Below are 23,011 nucleotides of genomic sequence, written 5' to 3' on the forward strand. Positions count from 1 at the left end.
TGGAGAAGGTGGTGAAGAAGGCGTATGGTATGCTTGCCTTTATAGGACGGGGTATAGAGAATAAAAGCTGGAGTCTGATGAGGCAGCTGTATAGAACGCTGGTTAGGCCACATTTGGAGTACTGCGTCCAGTTCTGGTCGCCGCACTACCAGAAGGACGTGGAGGCGTTAGAGAGAGTGCAGAGAAGGTTTACCAGGATATTGCCTGGTATGGAGGGTCTTAGCTATGAGGAGAGATTGGGTAAACTGGGGTTGTTCTCCCTGGAAAGATGGAGAATGAGGGAAGATCTAATAGAGGTGTACAAGATTATGAAGAGGATAGATAGGGTGAACGGTGGGAAGCTTTTTCCCAGATCAGAAGTGACGTTCACGAGGAGTCATGGGCTCAAGGTGAGAGGGGTGAAGTATAACTCAGATATCAGAGGGATGTTTTTTAGACAGTGGGTGGTGGGGGCCTGGAATGTGCTGCCAAGTAGGGTGGTGGAGGCAGGCACGCTGACATCGTTTAAGACTTACCTGGATAGTCACATGAGCAGCCTGGGAATGGAGGGATACAAACGATTGGTCTAGTTGGACCAAGGAGCGGCACAGGCTTGGAGGGCTGAAAAAAGGGCCTGTTTCCTGTGCTGTACTGTTCTTTGTTCTTTGGTCGGTGCAGGCTTGGAAGGCTGAAGGGCCTGTTCCTGTGCTGTAATTTTCTTTGTTCTTTGTTCTTTGAGGTGATCGGGGCTGGTTGGCAGTGCACCAATCTCGGTGCAGAAACATGCACAGTGGCCCACTCCGCACTATGCTGCCAGCCTCTCCAGCCAGAATACTCCCCAGCCCTTGATTTCCAGTGTGAATCCCGGCCGGACACTCTGCAGTGCTCAGAGGGTGGGAGATTCATTCTGAAAATCCCACTACAGAAATTGATGGGAGTTACTCCAGGTTTTACACAACTTCGGCACTTAGAATGTTTTTGAGAGAATCACTCTCGTTAGCTCTGACAATGTGGAATCTTATGGGTAGAACTGAGAATCACTAAGGGGCAAAAAGTGTTAGTGGGGCTTGTCCACAGACCCCCAAACTGTGGTGTTTGATTTGACTTGATTTGATTTGATTTATTATTGTCACATGTATTAGTATACAGTGAAAAGTATTGTTTCTTGCGCTCTATACAGACAAAGCATACCATTCATAGAGAAGGAAATGAGACAGTGCAGAATGTAGTGTTACAGTTATAGCTAGGGTGTAGAGAAAGATCAACTGAATGCAAGGTAAGTTTATTCAAAAGTCTGACAGCAGCAGGGAAGAAGCTGTTCTTGAGTCGGTTGGTAGGTGACCTCAGACTTTTGTATCTTTTTCCTGAAGGAAGAAGGTGGAAGAGAGAATGTCCGGGGTGCGTGGGGTCTTTAATTATGCTGGCCACTTTTCTGAGGCAGCGGGAAGTGTAGACAGAGTCAGTGGATGGGAGGCTGGTTTGCGTGATGGATTGGGCTACAGTCACGACCTTTTGTAGTTCCTTGTGGTCTTGGGCAGAGCAGGAGCCCGTACCAAGCTGTGATACAACCAGAAAGAATGCTTTCTATGTTGGTGTTGGGGATGGCATTAACAGGAAATTAGAGACACATTCAATGAAGGAACATCTGTAATTATGGGTAATTTTAATCTGCATATACGTTGGGCAAATCGGATTAGCCACAATACCCTTGAGGGGGAATTCCTGAAGTGTGTATGACATGGTTTTCTGGACCAATACAATGCAGGCCACGCTAGACTGGATATTGTGTAATGAGAAAGGAATAATTGGCGATCGAGTTGTGTGAGAAACCTTGGGGATGAATGAATATAACACGTTAGAATTCTTCATTCAGATGGAGAGTGATGTAGTTGAGTCTGAGACTAGCGTTCTGAATCATAATAAACGGAACTACAATGATATGAGGCACGTGTTTGCTATGATGGATTGGGAAATGTTACTTAAAAGGATGATGGTGGATAGGTAATGGCAAACATTCAAAGAGCGCATGGGTGAACTGCAGCAACTGTTTATTCCTGTCTGGCACAAAAGTAAAATTGAAAAGGTGGCCAAACCTTGGCTTACAAGGGCAATTATAGATCATATTAGATCCAAGGGAGAGACATGCAAAATGGCCAGAAAAAACAACAGACCTGAGGATCGGAAGCAGTTTAGAATTCAGCAAAGGAGGACAAAGGATTGATTAATAACGAGGAAGATAGAGTACGAGAGTAAGCTTGCGGGGAACATCAGTGCAAAATCTTCTCTCGGAATGTGAAGAGAAAAGGTTGGTGAAGACAAATGTAGGTCCCTCACAGTCTTTATAATGGGGAACAAAGAAATGGCTGACCGGCTGAATACATACTGTGGTTCTGCCTTCACAAAGGAGGACACAAATAATGTCCCAGAAATGTTGGACAATACAAGGTTTAGTGAGAGGGAAGAGCTGAAGAAAACCAGTATTAGTAGAGAAATGGTGTTGGGGAAATTGATGGAATTGAAGGCCGATAAATCTCAGGACCTGATAACCTACATGGAGGAGATACTGATTCATCGTTCTATTATTTAATATCACTGAAAGGAAGTTTCAATATGCTGAAAAAAGATAACTTTAAAAAATTAAAATGATGGGAAAGAAGCCAGTTGAGAGGTAAGTGTGCTGAGTCAAAAATAATCTTGGGCAGCAGGCTGGAGTGTATTTTGGAATGGTTTCTAACACCAATGTGGGAAATATAATGCATTCTCAGTGGGGGAGGCGGCCATTAGCATTTTCCCTTTTTCTATGTGGTCCGCCTGAAGCCACTCTGATTATTAATACCCTCAACTGAGTTATCTTATTAAGGGCAACCTTCAGCAACAGTGGGCCAGAGATAATTATACATAACTGCACCAAGGAATCAAATTAAGTGATGGTTCTGTTGTATAATCCAATGTGAACTTGACTGCTGTAGTGATTGATTCTGGATCTCTCTCTGTTCTTCTAGCTGGGATGATAGCAGTTCCATCAGCAGTGGGCTCAGTGATACACTTGATAACCTTAGTACTGATGACTTGAATACAACCTCATCTGTCAGCTCTTACTCCAACATCACTGCCCCTTCCAGGAAGAACACCAGAACTCAGGTACATGTCCCATATACAACCCCATATACCATTGAAGTGTAATGTAGGTATACAAGAGAAAGAAAATGGAAAGTATTTTGGTTTTGAGTTCATTTATTGTTTTTACTGTTCAGATACAAAGAGAATTATTTGGAGATAGAAATAAAGTATTGTCGACAACTTACATTTATTGAAAGCACCCCGCAGCTGAGGTTTATTTAAAGTTAATTTATTCGTGTCACAAGTCGGCTTACTGCAATGAAGTTACTGTGAAAATCCCCTAGTCGCCACACTCCGGCGCCTGTTCGGGTACACTGAGGGAGAATTTAGCATGGCCAATGCCTATGCGAGAGAGGAAGGGAGTTGGGTGGTGGGTGGGAGTCGGGGTGATGGGTGGGAGTCGGGGTGGGTGTGATATAGGGAGGGTGACCTGAGCCAGTGTTGGAGGGATTGTTTTTTAGGTGAGTTTTGCAGGCGGGAAAGGATGAAGCAAGGCTGAGAAGCTTGCGGAGAGAGGATCAGATGACTGAAGGCTTGGATAGCGATGTTGGAACACTCAGCAGCACAGAGTTGGAAGGGCAGAATGAACAATCAAAGGATATAAGGCTGGAGGGGGCTACAAAGGAGAGATAATTAAAATTTAATTAAAATTTAAAACCATAACAAGCCTCTTGTACACTCCCATGTCCTGTCTGTCGGACTGGTTGAGACTGTTGAATGAGACTTTGAGAACTCTACCAGCCCGTTCCCATGTATTAAATGCTGTGTTATCCTCATGTCTTAATCTTTCAACTAAGATGAGGCCAGAAATAATGTTGTCAAAAGCTCTCTGGCCTCCATGGTTAAGACAATGTTTTGATTTGAATACCAAGAGAAGAAGATTTAAATATTCCTCAATGTGCTCCAGATGTGGAGAGTAGCTCTTCTGCCAAATCATCCACAGACCACCAAAGGAAGCCATTCAGTCTATTCTGTCCCTGCTGGCCCTTTGACAGAGTTATCCAATATCCTCCTCTTTTCCCATAGTCCTCCAAAAATTTCCTTTTCAAATAATTATCCAGTTCCCTTTTGAAAGTTATGAATGAATCTGCTTCCACTGCCCTTTCAGATCACAACAATTCAGTGTAAAAAACCAAAATCCTCATCTCCCCCTCTGGTCAATTATCTTGAATAGTCTTCTCTTTGCATCCTATCCTTTGATGAACAATAATTTATCAATCTTATCTTGAAGCTTCAGTTGACCCCTCCGGCTGTTAGCTTACAGAGTCCCGTTTGTCAGGCACAAAATCTGAAAGACATTTTGATTCCCAATCTTCATTCCTCATCGATATAAATGAAAACCAGAATGGCCACTGATATACGTTCTCACCTTAATCCATTCTCCCAGCTCAAAACAGACTCAGAGAAACACTCAACGTCAGAAAATGAAACCGCTTGGAGCGGTGAAGATTTGAAGAAGCCTGAGGAAGGACACGACACGGCGAAGATGGACTCTGGTGAGAAATGGAAGAGGAACCCCTCCGATTTGTCTGATGATTCTGAGAAAGGACAAAGGCCATCTCTGTCCCTGTCTCAAACCGGATCGTGGAGACGGGGTATGACAGCACAAGGAGGTGTCCCCACACCTCGGAACAAGCATCCCTTAAAAACTCCAGGTAAGGGAATGAAAACCACCCATTCCACATAACCACAAAATTCTGCCCATGTTAGAAATCTGAAATAAAAAACAGACAATGCTGGAAAGACTCAGCAGGTCTGGCAGCGTGTGTGGAGAGAGAAACAGAGTTAACATCTCGAGTCCAATATGATTGTGCCTGGAACTCTTTACTCTCGATAAGAGCAAGGTCAGCGATGATCTCATTGTGGTGTTAAAAATTACGGAGGGATCGATAGGATTGATGTTGGGGGGATTCAAAAACCAAGGACAATCCAGGAGAAACTTCTTTACCCAGAGAGTGGGGAACTCTCTACCACAAAGGGTATTTGAAAGAAGCTGGATAAACATACAGGGAGAAAGGAAGGGAAGAATATATTCATAGGGTGGGATGGGAACATAGAAGTAGGCCATTCGACCCTTTGAACTTGCTCTACCATTCTATTAGCTGATCTGACTGTGGTCACAACTCCACTCCCCTGTTTGCCTGCCATAGTAGCCCTTAACTCCCTTATCAATCAAAAATCTGTCTCACTCAGGCTTGAATATATTCAATGACCCAATACCCACTGCTGTCTGGGGAAGAGAATTCCACAGGCCAATAACTGCTGAGAGATAAAACTGTTTCCTCACTTCCATCTTAAAAGAGAGGCCTCTTATTCATAAACAGAGTCCCCGGTTCTACTCTCCTCCACGGGGGAAAACATCCTCCCAATATCCTCCCAATCCAATCCCCTCAGTGGCTGGGATTCTCCAGTCCTGTCTGTGGCCGGAAGCCTTGCAGGTGACATGGAGAATTGGAGAGGCAGCCACAAGCCCATAGGCTTCTGGTGGGATTTTCCAATCCCAGCAGTGGGCGGGACTGGAAATTCCTGGCCAGGATTTTATGCTTCAGTGAAACCACCTCTCAATTCCCCTGCACTCCAGTGGATATGCTCCCTGCCTCTCTAACCTTTCCTCAAAAGATAGTCCCTTCATCACCACACTGAGTCACCTGAACTCTTTCTGAACTGCTTCCAATGTCAGAATATCTTTTTCAAATCAAGGAGTCCAAATCTGTACTCAGTACTCCAGATGTGGTCTCACCAATGTCCTGTACAGCTGCAGTAAAACTTCCCCACTTTTATATTCTAGTCTCTATTATAATGAACAACAACATTCTATTTGCTTTCCTAATCATTTGCTGTAACTGCAGACTAACGTTTTCTGATCCATGCACCCGGACACCCAGATCCCTCGGTACCTCAGAGTTCTGCAATCTCTCTCCATTTAAATAATTTGCTGTTTTTCTATTCAAAGTGGAAAAGTTCACATTTTCCCAGATGATAGTCCGTAATTTTTTGCCCACTTACTGAACCTATCCAAATCTCTTTGCAAACTCCCTCTGTCCTCCATCTTGGAGTCATCTGTAAATTTAGTTAGACCATAGAATCCAGAAGGAGGCCATTCAGCCCATCAAGTCTGCACCGACCACAATCCCACCCAGGCTCTATCCCCATTTACCCTAATTAGTCCCCCAGACATGGAGGGGCAATTTAGCATGGCTAATCCACCTAACCCGCACATCTTTGGACTGTGGGAGGAAACTGGAACATCCGGAGGAAACCCACGCAGACACAGGGAGAACGTGCAAACTCCACACAGATAGTGACCCAAGGCTGGGATTGAACCCAGGTCCCTGGTGTTGTGAGGCAGCAGTGCTAACCACTGTGCCACCGTGCCACCCATACATTACAGTTACCATACATTTGGTCCCTTCATGAAAGTCATTGATATAAATTATAAATGGCTGAGGCACTGATCCCTGTGGCACTCCACAGATTACTGCTTACCAACCCAAAAATGACCAACTTATCCTGAATCTCTGCTTCCTGCCAGTTAACCAATCCTTTATCCAGGTGAACATGTTACCCCCTTCACCATCAGCTCTTATTTTGCCCAATAACCTTAGCAAATGTCTTTTGGAAATCCAAGTGCCCTACATCTACAGGTTCCTCTCTATCCACCTTGCTTGTTACTTCTTCAAAGAACTCCAATCAATTAGTTAAACACAATTTGCTTGTTATAAAGCCAGGTTCGCTCTGCCTGATCCCATTATGATTTCCAGGTTTCCTGCTATAACCTCCTTCATAATGGATTCTAACAATTTCAGATGTGAGGACAGATTTCAGGCTAACTGGCCCGTAGTTTCCTGCTTTCTGTATCCCTGCTTTCTTGAATAAAGGTGCTAAATTGGCTATTTTCCAATCCCCTGGGACCCTTCCAGAATCTGAAGGAATTTTGGAAGATTATAATTATTTCCGTGACTATCCCTGCAGCCCCTTGTTTTAAGACCTTATTGAAGAGGGATGTGAGGCAGCTGGAAGGCCTGTTTCTGTGCTGTAAGTGCGACTCCATTCTCTGAAGCTGAAACAGGACATTCCACTCATCCCATCCGTGCCGAGTGTGAGCTTCCCAATCATAGAACATAGAACATAGAACATAGAACATTACAGCGCAGAACAGGCCCTTCGGCCCACGATGTTGCACCGACCAGTTAAAAAAAAAATCGGATCTCAGCTGGGCTTATCCCAGCATCATTGGAGTTTACAGTACGCACACAGGCTGTGAGTAATAAAGAAATGCAATCCCAAAGCTTTCAGACTGATCACCTTCTCAGTTAAGCTGCTGGTTACAACTGAGTCGCTCCTCATTAATCCCACAACCAGCATCCTTCAATTCGCAGGAAATGATTTGGTCCAATTGGATTTCTTCCGCACAAATCTCCACCAGAGTTGTCAATGGGGCGAAAAGGATTCAGTTTTGGGGACAGGTTTCAGAGGCCAGTCCTGTAATCCCTTAAACATCCAAAATTAGGTGGTGATTTCACTGAGCTTTTTAAGATAATTAAAGGAATCAGTAACTGGATCTAGTGAGGGGTGGAGTGGGGGGAAGAGTCCAGAATAAATCAACGAAAAATGTCAATGTAGAGATTGATAGATTGGATTAGCTTCGAGTCTGAAGGAGAATGGAATCAGGGGAGGGGCGGGGAGGGGGGGAATGTGGGGAGGAGGGGTGCAAGAGGGGAGTGGGGGGTGTGGGAGAGGTGCGGAGAGGAGAATGCAGGGGGGTGCGGGAAGGGGTGCAGGGGGGTATGGGGAGGGGGATGCGGGGGGGGGGAGAAAGGGATGCGGGTGGGTGCGGGGAGGGGGACGCAGGGGGGGTGCGGGGAGGGGGACGCAGGGGAGGTGCGGGGAGGGGGACGCAGTGGGGTGCGGGGAGGGAGATGCGGCAGGTTGCGGGAAGGGGATGCGGTGGGGATGCAGTGGGGTATAGGGAGGGGAATGCAGGGGGGGTGCGGGGAGGGGGATGCAGGGGGGGTGCGGGGAGGGTGATCCAGGGGGGGTGCGGGAGGAGCATGCGGGGGTTTGCAGGGAGGTGAGGGGGCAGGAGTGGTGTGGGGAGGAGGATCCGGGGGCGGTGTGGGGGGTTGCAGGGGTGTGGCAGATGCGGGACTGGTGCGGGGAGGGGGATGTGGGGTGCGGGGGGTTGCTGGGGGGGGGAGGGTGGGGTGGCTGCAGGGAGGGGGATGTGGGGAGGTTGCGGGGGGTTGCAGAGGGGTGGGGGGTGTGGGGCTGGTGCGGGGAGGGGGATGTGGGGAGGTTGCGGGGGGTTGCAGAGGGGTGGGGGTTGCGGGGCTGATGCGGGGAGGGGGCTGCAGGGTGCAGTGGGTTGCGGGGAGGTGGGGGGGGCTGCAGGGTGGAGGATGGGGGGGTGCGGGGAGGGGGGGGTTGGTGACAGAGAGATGAAGACAGAGATTAATTAATTGAGGATAGACTTTTTTACCCGGAGAGTGGTGAGAAATGGGGAACTCACTCCGACAGGAAGTGGTTGAGGTGAATCGTATCAATCCATTTAGTGGGAATCTGGATAAACACATGAGGAAAAAGGAATTGAGGACAGGAGAATGGGGATGAGAAAAATATCAGCCATGATTGAATGGCGGAGCAGACTCGATGGGCCGAGTGGCCTAATTCTGCTCCTATGTCTTCAGGTGTTATGGGTTTAGGTGAAGGATAGGGGGAGACTTATGCAGTGCTTTATAACCAGGATGGGCTTGTTGGGCTGAATGGCTGGTTTCGGTGTTGTATATTCTACATCTAATTGTCGACATGCCAGTTACAGGAAAATCGGAAGATGGGAAAGTTTCAGAGAAAGGAAAGGTGTCCCTGAAAAGCACAACGGCCCAGCATTCCCCCTCGGAGGCAGGAAGGAGCAGTGGAGATGAAGGGAAAAAGCCTCCCTCAGGGATAGCTCGCACTCCCACCGCAGGGTCCTTTGGGTTTAAAAAGGCTGGTGTCTGCTCATCCACAACAGCGAGTGGGGTGACGGTGACCAGTGGCTCAGCCACGCTGGGGAAAGTGCCCAAGTCTTCGGGAATCCCCAGCAAGTCAACGTCTGTGAGAAAGACGAGTCTGGATGGCTCCCAGAACCTGGAGGATGGGATCTTGTTGATGAGCTCCAGGACTAACCTGCAGTATCGCAGTTTACCTCGGCCTGACAAATCCAGCACTGGAAACATAGCTGGCCGCGGTGGGCACCGTTCCAGCACCAGCAACATCGACTCCAGCGCAGGCGGCAAATCAGCCGGCGGCACGGCCTCCAAACTGAGGGAGCCATCCAAGGTGGGTTCGGGTCGTTCCAGCCCCATCAGCATCAGTCAGAGTGACCGGGAGCGGGACAAGGCAGCAGCGGTGTCAGACCCGGAGAGCATGTCACTGTCCAGCTCTCCGAAATCCAGCCCTCCCTCCATGAACAGCAGCGGAACGTCAGGATTAAGACAACAGGGATCAAAGTATCCAGATATCTCTTCGCCAACATTCCGCAGGTTAGTGAGTCTGTCAGTTGGTACGGGTGAATTCCCTCTGCTTCCGTAGCACTCTGCGGGGTCGAGCCTGATATTTAACCTTTTAAAACCAGGTGACCAGAGAGGCCTTAGCTGGAAGCTGTCTGTCCGACACAGGTAAGATATTCCGCTTCTAATCTTGGGTAACACTCGGTAACGGAAGTTCTCCTCCAGCTCTGAGTGAGGAGCCAGCTCACATGGACAGTTGGGATGACAGTTTTCTAACTCTATCTCTAACCTACACCCACTCCGAGTGGGAACACATGGGTCACTGTGTTAATCCCTGCTTCCCATTCGCTCAGAGTGAGTTCCTCTCAGGCTCATTAAAAATTCTCATGCATTGTTGGGAGGAAATTAAGGTGAAAACAGAAGTTTTCAATCTTTCCAACTGGGAATGATCTTGAGGATAATGCTGGGTGGTTTGATATTTACACATTGTGTGGGGCATTCAAAAACTCCATTCTTATTTTTCCTGAAGATCTGGATGGGATTTACAAGCCCGCGGTTATTATCCATCCCTCGTTGCACTGGGGGTGTTAGGAGCCAACTGTGAACCAGGGAGGGATGCCTTTAACATATAGCCACTGTTGTAATGCAGAAAAATCAGCAGCCAATTTGTGCACAGTGAGATCTCACAGACAGCACTGTGATAATGACCAGCTAACTTGCTGTTCTTCTGCGATGTTGGTTGAGATCTTACCCACTCCTTTTACAAATAGTGGCAAGGGAATCCTCCACAAGTGCCTGAGAGGGCAGATAGGATCTCAGTTTAATGTCTGATAAGAAAGATGGCACCACCAACAGTGTGGCACTCCTTCAGTGCGGGCACTGGGAGCAGCAAGATAGATTTCTGTGGATTGGTTCAGTGTGACGGACGGTTCACCGCCTCTTGCTCCCAGCTCATTGTTTCATTTCTTTTTCTGTAGGTTGTTTGGAACAAAGTCGAGTGGGAAAGGGGGCAGTGTGCCAAGTTCGGAATCAGCCAAAAGTTCCGCTGTCATCGCTAACCCTCACGCCTCGCTGACTCGCCAGGGCAGCCTCGAGTCTCCTTCCATTGCAGTGGGGAGTGTCACCAGTGCTGGTGGGCAGCCCGGCAGCGGAGGGAACAGCTTGGTGGGCTGCAAACCTTCAGACCTGCCCACAGAAGGGGGAAGTCTGAGCCAGTCGCTGGCGTCCAGCCCAGCCTCACTCCACTCGTTAACCTCCAGCGGGCACCAGCTGACTGCCAGTCTCAGCAGTTCACCAGGGGGCAGTAAGGACACTCTCAGCTACCCGTCCCTGACCAGCCTGCACACCAGCTCCGAGTCGATCGATCTCCCACTCAGCCACCATGGCTCATTATCCGGACTGACCACCGTTCCCAAGGGAGAAGTACAGAACATGCTGATGAGGACAGGCAGCGTCAGGTTGACACTGTCAGAGAGGTGAGCCGGGCACCCTGCTCCAGCCCAAACATACAGAGCAGTGAGAAACCTTTCCAAAGCTGCAGGGCCACAGCTCCAATATTGAGTCCAACTCAGTGCATCACACTTGCAAAGTTTAGTGGGCGGAATTCTCTGGCCATTCACGCCGGAGGGATTCTCCAGTCCCACTGCAGTAAACGGAGATTTGGCTAAGCGCCAAATTCCCCGTCTTCCTTTGCAGTGGCAGCGTGGCGTGAGCTACCGGAAAATTCCGGCCAATATTTTCAAGAGGCTGCAGAGAAGATTTACTCGAATGGTAAATGAGAGACTTGGTTCCCTTCCCTTGTATCCCTGTCTCCACTCTTCTCCGAAAGTGGTGGATTTGGATGTTTCTGAGAGCTTTCACTGTCTCCACTGGAGAAGCTGAGATTGTTCTGCTCAGAGCGGAAAGATTTTGATAACATGAATACAGGGAAGAGGGTCGGTGGGCAGAGGACACAGATTTACAGCGATAGAGAAAAGAACCAGGGCGGGAATGAGGAAAATCTATTTTCCAAAGGGAATGAGAGAAACACTTGAAGGGGGAAAACGTACTGAGTTCTGGGGACAGAGCAGGGGACTGGGATTAATTGGACAGCTCTGTCAAAGATCCAGCACAAAGACAATCATAGAAATCATAGAAACCCTACAGTGCAGAAGGAGGCCATTCGGCCCATCGAGTCTGCACCGACCACAATCCCACCCAGGCCCTACCCCCACATATTTACCCGCTAATCCCTCTAATCTATGCATCCCAGGACTCTAAGGGGCATTTTTTAACCTGGCCAATCAACCTAACCCGCACATCTTTGGACCAATGGGCCAAAGATGTGCAGGTTAGGTTGATTGGTCATGTTAAATTGACCCTAGTGTCAGGGGGATTAGTAGGGTAAATATGTGGGGTTATGGGATTAGGGCCTGGGTGGGATTGCGGTCTGTGCAGACTTGATGGGCTGAATGGCCGCCTCCTGCACTGTAGGGATTCCATTATTCTATGAAATGGCCTCCTTCTGCGCTGGGTCGTTCTATAAGGTGTGAGAATGTACTTAAAAACAACGCGTTACCACAAAACATGGCATGCAAATATTGTGGAGGTTATCTTGTGTTATTAGACAAAACCCCCCATCATATCGATGAATATTCATCATGGAGAGGGGGTTAACAACCCTTCAGGTTTGTCCTAGAATTGAGTGGATTGGAGATTAATTCCTCAGGCTCGATCATGAGTAATATCCAGGAGAATAATCACAGAGGCTTTCAAAAATAATGTATTTTTAAAATATTTTCAGTTATTCACGAGAAGATGCAGAGGTTTATTTAATTATTGTTGAAAAAGGTGATTTGATTCTCAGCGAGACTGATTTAATCAGACAATGGTAAATCTGTCCTGGAAATGGAAGGCGGCTCACCGCAATTTGAACAAGTTGAGTAGCCAATGGTGGGAGTTTGGAGGCGGGACTGTATAAAATGTGTATAAAATTATGAAAGGCATAGATAGGGTGTTCTTTTATCAGAAGGACATACTTTACACAGAGGGTGGTGGGGGCCTGGAATGCGCTGCCAGGCAAGGTGGTGGAGGCGGACACACTGGGAACGTTTAAGACTTATCTAGACAGCCATATGAACGGAGTGGGAATGGAGGGATACAAAAGAATGGTCTAGTTTAGACCAGGGAGCGGCACGGGCTTGGAGGGCCGAAGGGCCTGTTCCTGTGCTGTACTGTTCTTTGTTCTTTGTCTTTGTTGTTGTTGGGACTCTGGAATAAAATCTCCGGGGATACATCCAACTCTCGCTACCAAGCTCGGCAGTATATGAGGTACAGAATAGAAATGAAGTGTCAATGCGAGGTGGGCTTACCTCTGGGCTGTTGAATCTTAGATGTAATGATTGAAGAAGGAATTGGTTTGAGATTATTTCGGATGCTTTCTGGGAGATTTTTGTTATTTATGACATTTGACAAAAAACAAGCTTGATTTTCTGTTTGGTTAACTGGAATGGTCAAGAAATGCCAGAGAACAGATCATTCCATCTCTCTCTTGTCATCAGCATCAAGATTTGGAAGTTCTGGGAGGTTTTAGAGACAGCTACATTCCCAGGTGACCTCGCATCAGGGGCAACTCCTTCAGGATTGCAAGCTGTAGTTTTGAGATAAAAACTCTCCCTCAAAGGCAGAGTCCATTGAGTCAGGAAATTCCCGACCATGCTTGAGTTTTGCCACTGAATCTAGCGATTCAACTTTTCAATTGGACTGCACTCAAAATATTTGACCCCAAGTCTTCCAATTCAAACTATGCCGAACTTCCAACCCTAACAGCCATTCAATATTGTGTGCGGCACAGTTACCTGTTCCTCTGTGTAGGCTATTGAATGTCCCAAAGGACTGCACATTCCTGGAGAGAGGAGGACACAGACTGGACTCTGCAATGTTCTCCGAGCCTGAACGATCCAATAGGCTGCAGGGCTGGAGAAGGTCAATATGCTCATTGTCACAACACGAGACAGGTTGGTTTCTCTGGAAAATTAGCCAGTGTCTCTTGTCCAAATATATTGGCTGGGATTTTCCAGTCCAACCAGTTGACTTACGGCCACTCTCTAAATTTTCCCGCCCCCCCTTATCCCCTCACTCCATGCCTGCTGCTGGCGGGATGGGGAGAGGTTCTCGAGGCAATAGCTAAATTTCCTTTTGGCCAGAGGTTTCAGTTGCCACTTTCACCAGCCAGCAGTCCCCGTTACACACAGTACTATTCACTAGAGTAAGGCTCCATCTACCCTATCCTGAGGATCAGGCTTGAAACACCCACATACGATATGCCTCTTCTCAGTGGTTTCATTTATGACTCAGTTGGTCGCACCCTGACTGATGGAACTCTCCGGTTCCTCTCCAGCACAGCATTGTAGGATCAGTTACATCCACCTGAGAGATGCCTCAGTTCAATGTTTCATCCAAAGGACTGCACTTGTGGCAGTGCAGCACTCCCTCAATACTGCACAGCAGAGTCAGGCAAAATGTGTGGGTTAGGTGGATTGGCCATGCTAAATTTCCCCTTAATGTCAGGGGGACTAGCTAGGGTAAATGCATGGGGTTACAGGGATCGGGCCTGGGTGGGATTGTTGTCGGTGTGGGCTCAATGGGCCGAATGGCCTCCTTCTGTACTGTAGGATTCTATGATTCTATTTGGTGTTAATGTCCCTAAAGTCAGGCTACTGACTGAGGAAGGATTGTTATTCATTGAGACGTAACCTCCAAAGCGAAATCTCCAAACCATTGCTCCTTACATTTCCCACTGACCTTGCAATCAGCTCTGGAAAGAAGGTAGTTAGGAGAATGTAGGATCTGCCACTCATTACAAGTTTGTTAATGATAATTATTTGGAGATGTTAACACTTTTTTCCCTTTTTTTGTCCCCTTCTTACTTCTGTTCACACTATCATCTCTCTCTCATCTTGACTATTAGTCCACTTTCTTTCCTTGTTAATGTTCCTCAGTGTCGCAGGATCTCACATTCCTGGAACCATGACAGGTAAAATCATTCGCTGAAGCCTCAAATCTGCAATCAAGTCACTTGAGGCTAAAGGCGTCTGTGTTCGGCACATCTTAAATGTGAATTTTAAAAATTGGAAGCCGCTATTTTCTGAATTGGTTTCCCCAAAGCAGCAAGTCAACTGTCAGACCGGGGTATGTGTCCTACTGACAATTCACTCATTGTGGGGAAATTCTCAGGAAATTCTCCCTGATTCCCGACACATGATCCCAGTGACGTTTAGTCCAGGCTGACCAAGGCAGGAATGGGGCCAATTTGATTGGACTGGGCGATGAATACTGACAAGGGAGTATCCCAGCCCATAAAGGGGGAGCAGTCGGTCACTTCTTGTCCTGACCTGACCCCCAGCCTCATCTTGGTTGGCTGCTTCCCGGGAGAAACCATTTCTCCTCAGCACCTGAGATATCCATTGGCTTCTAGTGGCTTGGGTGCTCCCAGTGACATGGGAGGGCTGAAGGAAGGTCCGTCTATAAACACTTCCATCCAGCAGACAGAGTGTACCATTAGAACGTCAGGACAGAATCCCAGTGGAACCAGAACGTCAGGACACAATCCCAGTGGAACCAGGTCTTCCCCATATTCCTGGTGCCTTCACTGCAGCTCCGATCACGTCTTAGACCGGACCAGAATTTCAGGCTCAGTCTCTCTAACTCCACAATGGGGCATTGTCTGTGATTGCTCCTTGAGGAGATGGGGCTTTGGGATTGTTGGAATGTCTGTGACTCAAAACACGCCTGGGTGTGACCCGGAGCTGAAGGATAAGATAATGACAATCTGCCAATCATGTCAACTTTTCCCAGTTAGCCATACTCGCACTTCTAAGACAGAAGGTTGTGGGTTCAAACCCCACTTCAGCCAATAAGCAAGGCTGGTACTGAGGAACTAGTTACATCATTCCTGCCACCATGTTTTGGCCATCGTGTTAAACCAACACCCTGCCTCCCTCGTCCAATGGTTGATATGAAGTTTAAACATCCTGAGACATTATTTAAGGGAAGCACAGGGAGATTTCCCAATACTCCTCCCAGTATTCCTCCTGAAAATAACATCAGGAAAAAGCTGTCTGAGATGGTGATTCATCTCATTGTGGTTGATGGGATCAGTGACGGCACAGCAAAGCTTCTCATTGCATCTGGAGAATCTGAAGAAAATGTTTGGGCTTGTTGAATTTTGTGATTGGATATTCCGCAGACACAGACTGCCCATCTTCCCAGTTTATAGGAAATGCAGGTTGTGGGATAAGATTTCATTGTCACGAGTTGGGAGGGTGAATGAGGAAAGTGTTTATGACGCAGCGAGTTATTGGGATCTGGAAGGCGCTGTCTGAAAGGGCGGCAGAGTCAGATTCAGTAATAACTTTCAAAAGGGAACTGGATAAATAGGAAACATTTACTGGGTGATGGGGAATGGGCAGGTGGACCGAGATGCATTAGATCGCTCTTCCAAAGAGCTGACACAGGCACTGTGGGCCGAATGGCCTCTTCATGTACTGTGTGACCTGGTGGTTGCCTGCAACATAGAATTGATGACACTGCTTGTGAAGTAACATCGTAACCCTATGGCAGATGCTTGATTTTGCAAATCTCTGCATTAACAAGAAGGAATGGTTTGAGAATGGCGATGTCTCAGTTCAGAGCTTTGCAGATTTAACCCATGGGCAGTGCTGTTTCTAACGTTCCAGCACGTTCCTTTGTCTGGCTGTCCCTTCAGCTTGCATGTGCAGACGAAGCCGTTCTGTCTCCCTCCATCATTCTGTTTCTTCACACACACCCTGACACAGAGTGAAAAGGTGATGGTGAACATGTGATTCCTTCTCCCTCCACCCTCCACCTTGTCCTGTTGCCCCCAGGTTCGTGAAGAGAGATTCCACAGAGCGGGCATATTTTCACTGGAGATCAGTAGAATGTTCAGTGTTCTTATTGAAATGTGTAACATTCTGAAGGGTTTTGACAGGACAGGCGCTGAGAGGCTGCTTTTGCCCAGGGCTGGAGAATCTAGAACAGCGAATCACAGTCTCAGAAGATGGAGTCAGCCACTTAGGGACTGAGACATGGAGAACTTGCTTCAGACAGAGAGCTGGAAATGCTCAGCTGCTGAGAACTATCAAGGCTGAGGGCAGTAGGTTTTAGGGGAGAAAAATGAAAGGATTTGAAGGATTTGGAGTTGGAAGATGTGGAGTTGAGGTTGGAGATCAGACAGAATATTGAGTGGTGAGGTCATCACGGGGGCTGTGCGCTCAACTCCTTAACTGTTCTGTATGTCCTAAGAGAACCATTCTAGCAATGTGCAATGGATTCCGGAACAAGTGAGTTTTACACAACTCCAGCCCCCCCATCCCTACCCCCACCCCTACACCCACCCCTACACCCCAACCCCAACCCCCCCCAACCCCCATCCCAATACTCACCCCAACCCCAACCCCAACCCCCACCCCACCCATCTCCATCCATACCCCAACCCATCACCCCCTCACACCCCTACCCCGTCACATCCTGACCTCGTCACCCCCTCACCCATTCACACCTGTACCCCACCCCATCCCTCTCTCCCACCACCCAGAAAACCTCATGACCCTGGTGAAGAGACACAAGGTGGGATTTTCCAGCCCTGCCCACCTGTAGGATCTTCCGGTCCCGCCAAAGTCAATGGTCATTTGTCAAATTCGTCACATCCACCGTGGGGTAATCTGGCAGGGCTGGAAAATCCTGGCTGGCGTCTTTATTAATGAAGCTCTGGCAGTTTTAACCTAATCACCATCGCAGTCATAAAGCCAACACTCACTCATCTCTGCTTTGTTGTTCGGTCCAGTCAGAGAGATGAGGCAGAATTCTTTTCCGCCTGGTGTAACTTTCTTGCTTTCATTCTGATTCTTAAATGCTTTCCCTTTCCAGCTGAGCCCGGCCTAGCTTCCTGCGTGGACCCCAGACAAAAGCAGATGTGCTCTGTTTGCACTAACCCATTAACCAAAAGTCTTTTATTCTGAAGATTGACAGATGTCTGTGTCGAGGCCTTGCTTGTTGGTGTTGTGTTGCTACCAGATTTCTCTTTGTTTTAGCAGTGTGCAGCTCGATCGGAACACGCTCCCTAAAAAGGGACTAAGGTAGAGATGTTTTAACACAATTTATTAATCGCACTGACCGTACATATGTATCAATGTGCTTTGGTGCTCTCAGTCCAGTCTCTGGTGGGCAGGATTTCACAGCATAAAAAGCGTCATTAATTTGACATTAATTGATTAAAATTTGGAAAATGTGCTGAGGCTGGCGGGAGGTTGAAGTTTGATGGGAATAAATGCCAATCTGGAGTAGCAGCGAGTGGAAATCCAGCATTGGGAAAGTTTACTGACTGCCCCAACTGCACCAGGCCCGAGCAGGGACTGACTCTGCCAACCCAGGGAGGGGACTGTTTACCACGGCAGACATTCTCCACTTTCATAAGCACCAAAGTTGACGTTACTGCTTTGGTGTTAGACTTTGGTATTTCTGCATCATGTGATGTGACGATTGTTTGTGAATTGCATGTGGTGTGGCCAGGGAAGCTTCTGGAATAACTGCAGCTTGTTAGTTATTCTGGAGAATGGTGACCTTTCCCACGTCCAAATCATCAAAGTCACAAGGTGAGGAGGGAGACTTGATGCTAGGAACAAACAGGAAGAGAATGTGACTAATTCGGAGCATCAGTTACAAACTCCAGCCTGAATCCTCAATCGGATTAGGGGAGAACTTTCCCATCCCTCCCGCCACAGGGATCTTAGCGGGCAGAGGGTGGACCAAGCAAAGCTCCATTGACCTTGGGTGGGATTTTTCAAGTTTTGGGAGGAGCGCAGCCAGAAAGTCCCGCCCTTAACGTTGAATGACACAGGTCTCAGGATGATGCAGGTCTCAGGATGATGCAGGTCTCAGGATGATGCAGGTCTCAGGATGATGCAGGTCTCAGGATGATGCAGGTCTCAGGATGATGCAGGTCTCAGGATGACGCAGGTCTCAGGATGACGCAGGTCTCAGGATGACGCAGGTCTCAGGATGACGCAGGTCTCAGGATGACTCTGGTCTCAGGATGACTCTGGTCTCAGGATGACTCTGGTCTCAGGATGACGCAGGTCTCAGGATGACTCTGGTCTCAGGATGACGCAGGTCTCAGGATGACGCAGGTCTCAGGATGACGCAGGTCTCAGGATGACGCAGGTCTCAGGATGACTCTGGTCTCAGGACAACAAGGCTGGATTGGTTATTCCTTCAGCGTTGGGAATTCTCTATAAGTAGCATTAATCCCACAGGTCACGCCCTCCTGGCCACAGAGTGATGCAATGGCTACGTTACGAGATTTGTAAATCCTTGGTCCAGAACTGCGAATCAAAGCATCCAAATCTGCCATGGCCATTTGAGAATTTTATTTCAGTTAAATACATTCTGTAAATAAAACCCAGCGACCAAGTAATGGAGAAACTGTCGGATTATTGTAAAATCCCTGCCAGGTTCACTTCGGTCCCTTTCGAAAGAACACTCGCTGTCTTTCCCCAGCCTGGGCCTCTGTCTGACCCCAGTCTCCCCCGCGTTAATGTCATTGGCTCTTACCTGCCACCTGAAGCTACCGAACAAACCGCCCCATTTTAACAAAGCACCATGGGTGATATTAAATGGCAGGAATACCTCCAGAGAGAAGTTTTTGTTTAGAATGGGAGACCAGCAAGTTTCCTTGTAGCACTTTGGGTGGAATCACAGCCACAATCCAGATATCTCCTCAAACCTCTCCCCCAACCCCAAAGGAAACCTATCTGCTTTGCACCTTCCTATTCCCAGAAACCCCCCTGACTAACCTCTGATCGACCTTCAGCTATATTTCCGTAACAGCATTCCATTGTGTTAAAGAGTAAAATAAATCATCTGGTCCATACGTTTATTCTTCACATGAATCTCCTCCAACTCCCTCTTTATCTCACCCCATCACCATATCTTTCTCTTTCTTTCTCCCTCATGCTTCCAGCTTCCCCTTAAATACTCTTTAAGTCAGGACAGCAGTAAGGGTCACCTGGCTTGAGGAACCATTGAGAACCGGTCACCCCAGAGAGTGGAGTTCTCACTCAGGCAGAATACATCTGGAAGCCGTGTAGTGAGCATGTAAGGACTGGAGCCACTGTTCCAGGGCAGCTGAGGCTGCAAACCCCCTTGCACATCATTTCTCTTATTCAATAAATACCTCTTTTATTCTTTTATTCATTCGTGGGACATGAGTGTCACTGGCTGGCCAGCATTTGTTGCCTATCCCTAATTGCCTTTGAACTGAATGACTTGCTAAGCCATTTCAGAGGGCAGTTGTGAGTCGCCCACATTACTGTGTCACATGTAGGCCAGACCAGGTAAGGACGGCAGATTTCCTTCCCTAAAGAACATTAATGAACCAGATGGGTTTTTCCGACAATTGAACAAAGAACAAAGAAAATTACAGCACAGGAACAGGCCCTTCAGCCCTCCAAGCCTGCACCGACTATGCTGCCCAATTGAACTAAAACCCCCTACCCTTCCCGGGACCATATCCCTCTATTCCCATCCTATTCATGTATTTGTCAAGACGCCCCTTAAAAGTCACAACCATATCCGCTTCCACTACCTCCCCTGGCAACGCGTTCCAGGCACCCACCACCCTCTGTGTAAAATATCTGCCTCGTACATCTCCTTTAAACCTTGCCCCTTGCACCTTAAACCTATGCCCCCTAGTTATTGACTCTTCCGCCCTGGGAAAAAGCTTCTGACTATCCACTCTGTCCATGCCTCTCATAATCTTGTAGACTTCTATCAGGTCTCCCCTCAACCTCCATCGTTCCAGTGAGAACAAGCCAAGTTTCTCCAACCTCTCCTCATAGCTAATGCCCTCCATACCAGCCAACATCCTGGTAAATATTTTCTGTACCCTCTCCAAAGCCTCCACATCCTTCTGGTAGTGTGGCGACCAGAATTGAACACTATATTCCAAGTTCGGCCTAACTAAATAAAGCTGCAACATGACTTGCCAATTTTTAAACTCTGTCCCGGCCGATGAAGGCAAGCATGCCATATGCCTTCTTGACTACCTTCTCCACCTGCATTGCCACTTTCAGTGACCTGTGTACTTGTACATCCAGATCCCTTTGCCTATCAATACTCTTAAGGGTTCTGCCATTTACTGTAGATTTCCTATCTGTATTAGACCTTCCAAAATACATTACTTCACATTTGTCTGGATTAAACTCCATCTGCCATCTCTCCGCCCAAGTCTCCAACCGATCTATATCCTGCTGTATCCTCTGATGGTCCTCATCGCTATCCGCAAATCCACCAACTTTTGTGTCGTCCGCAAACTTACTAATCAAACCAGTTACATTTTCCTCCAAATCATTTATATATATTACAAACAGCAAAGGTCCCAGCACTGATCCCTGAGGAACACCACTTGTCACAGCCCTCCATTCAGAAACACACTGTTCCACTGCTACCCTCTGTCTTCTTTGACCGAGCCAGTTCTGTATCCACCTTGCCAGCTCACCTCTGATCCCATGCGACTTCACCTTCTGCACCAGTCTGCCATGAGGGACCTTGCCAAAGGCCTTACTGAAGTCCATGTAGACAACATCCACTGCCCTACCCTCATCAATCATCTTCGTTACTTCCTCGGAAAACTTGATCAAGTTTGTGAGACACGACCTCCCCTTCACAAAACCATGTTGCCTCTCACTAATATGTCCACTTATTTCCAAGTGGGAATAAATCCTATCTCGAAGAATCCTCTCCAATAATTTCCCTACCACTGATGTAAGGCTCACCGGCCTGTAATTACCTGGATTATTCTTGCTACCCTTCTTAAACAAAGGAACAACATTGGCTATTCTCCAATCCTCTGGGACCTCCCCTGTAGCCAGTGAAGATACAAAGATTTCTCTCAAGGCCCCAGCAATTTCCTCCCTTGCCTCTCTCAGTATTCTGGGGTATATCCCATCAGGCCCTGGGGACTTGTCTACCTTAATGTTTCTCAAGAACCCCAATACCTCCTCCTTTTTGATCTCAACATGGCTCAAACTATCTACACATCCTTTCCCAGACTCATCGTCCACCAAGTCCTTCTCTTTGGTGATTACTGATGCAAAGTACTCATTTAATACCTCACCCATTTCCTCTGGCTCCACGCATAGATTCCCTCCCTTGTCCTTGAGTGGGCCAACCCTCTCCCTGGCTACCCTCTTGCTCTTTATATATGTATAAAAAGCCTTGTGATTTTCCTTAATCCTGCTGGCCAATGCTTTTTCGTGACCCCTTTTAGCCCTCCTTACTCCTTGCTTAAGTTTATTTCTACTTTCCTTGTATTATACACTTGCTTTGTGTGTTCCCGGCCTCCTAGATTTAACAAATGCTTCCTTTTCCTCTTTGACTAGGCTCACAATATCTCTCATTATCCAAGGTTCCCAAAACTTGCCATACTTATCCTTCATCCTGATAGGAATGTGCCGGTCCCGAATCCCTCTCAACTTACACTTGAATTGACAATGGTTTCATGATCATCAATAGATTCTTAATTCCAGATAGGCTTTTGTTGAATTCAAATTCTACCATCTGTCATGACGGGATTCGAACCCGAGTCCCCAGAACATTAGTTGAATCTCTAGATTAATAGCCCAGCGATAATACCCCGAGGCTATCGCCTTCCCTGCAATCTTCTGTTCCCAAAGCCTGAATTGTGTTGATGACCCCTGGAGTACCACAACCCCTGGAGTATCAGTACACAACAATCTCTGTGCCTACCCTTCAGAATAAACTCCTTGATCTAGTATCTCATCAGCTTTCAATTTTCTACGAGGAAAGAAAAGCCACTAATGAGATCCTTTTGCATCGAGTTGATGTTTTTTATTAAGTTATCGTGCAAAATATTTCTGTTGCATGCTGTGAAAATAAATGAGCAGGGACTTTTGTTTACTAAAGCTTGTCTCTTTTTTGTTTATGTTCTGCAAAAACATTCATCAAAACACTGCAAATTGCTTTTGTGGTTTAATTATTTTGTCAGTACTTCAACCCTATGTTATTCCAAAGGGTTCATGTTCCTCGGTGTCTGCCTGAAGAAATAGATGAACCTGCTATCTTAGAATGAGGTTGCAGTGAGTCCCATCCACTGAGCTCAGTGACCTACATTACTTTCTGGTCTTACCAATGGCACAATCCGGGTCTTTACACTCCTCCATGTCCCCACCCCTCCCCATCTCCACCGGCCCTACGACCCTCAGAGACTTCTCCATTCCCCAACCTTGACCCCATGTACATTCCCAGTTTCCTTTGCCCCATGACTGTGCATTTAGGCACCCTGGCTGCATTCTCTCCCCAAGCCTCTCCCCCTCTCTAACTCTTTCCCTTCCACTAAGACATTTTTT

The 23,011-nt window shown here is 47.4% G+C and overlaps 1 protein-coding gene across 1 annotated transcript in view; it reads left to right on the plus strand.

Annotated features, from left to right (window-relative positions):
• The window catches only part of nav3 (neuron navigator 3), a 396,979-nt gene that overhangs the window by 292,939 nt on the left and 81,029 nt on the right, over nucleotides 1–23,011 (plus strand). Inside the window, exons 12-16 of the mRNA XM_078221087.1 lie at nucleotides 2,982–3,120; nucleotides 4,487–4,754; nucleotides 8,918–9,620; nucleotides 10,565–11,062; nucleotides 17,681–17,722. Of these exons, the coding sequence (XP_078077213.1) occupies nucleotides 2,982–3,120; nucleotides 4,487–4,754; nucleotides 8,918–9,620; nucleotides 10,565–11,062; nucleotides 17,681–17,722 (1,650 nt within the window). The remainder of the gene's footprint in view (nucleotides 1–2,981; nucleotides 3,121–4,486; nucleotides 4,755–8,917; nucleotides 9,621–10,564; nucleotides 11,063–17,680; nucleotides 17,723–23,011) is intronic.

The sequence above is a fragment of the Mustelus asterias genome, chromosome 9 (assembly GCF_964213995.1).
Source record: "Mustelus asterias chromosome 9, sMusAst1.hap1.1, whole genome shotgun sequence".
In the NCBI taxonomy this organism is placed as follows: Eukaryota; Metazoa; Chordata; class Chondrichthyes; order Carcharhiniformes; family Triakidae; genus Mustelus; species Mustelus asterias.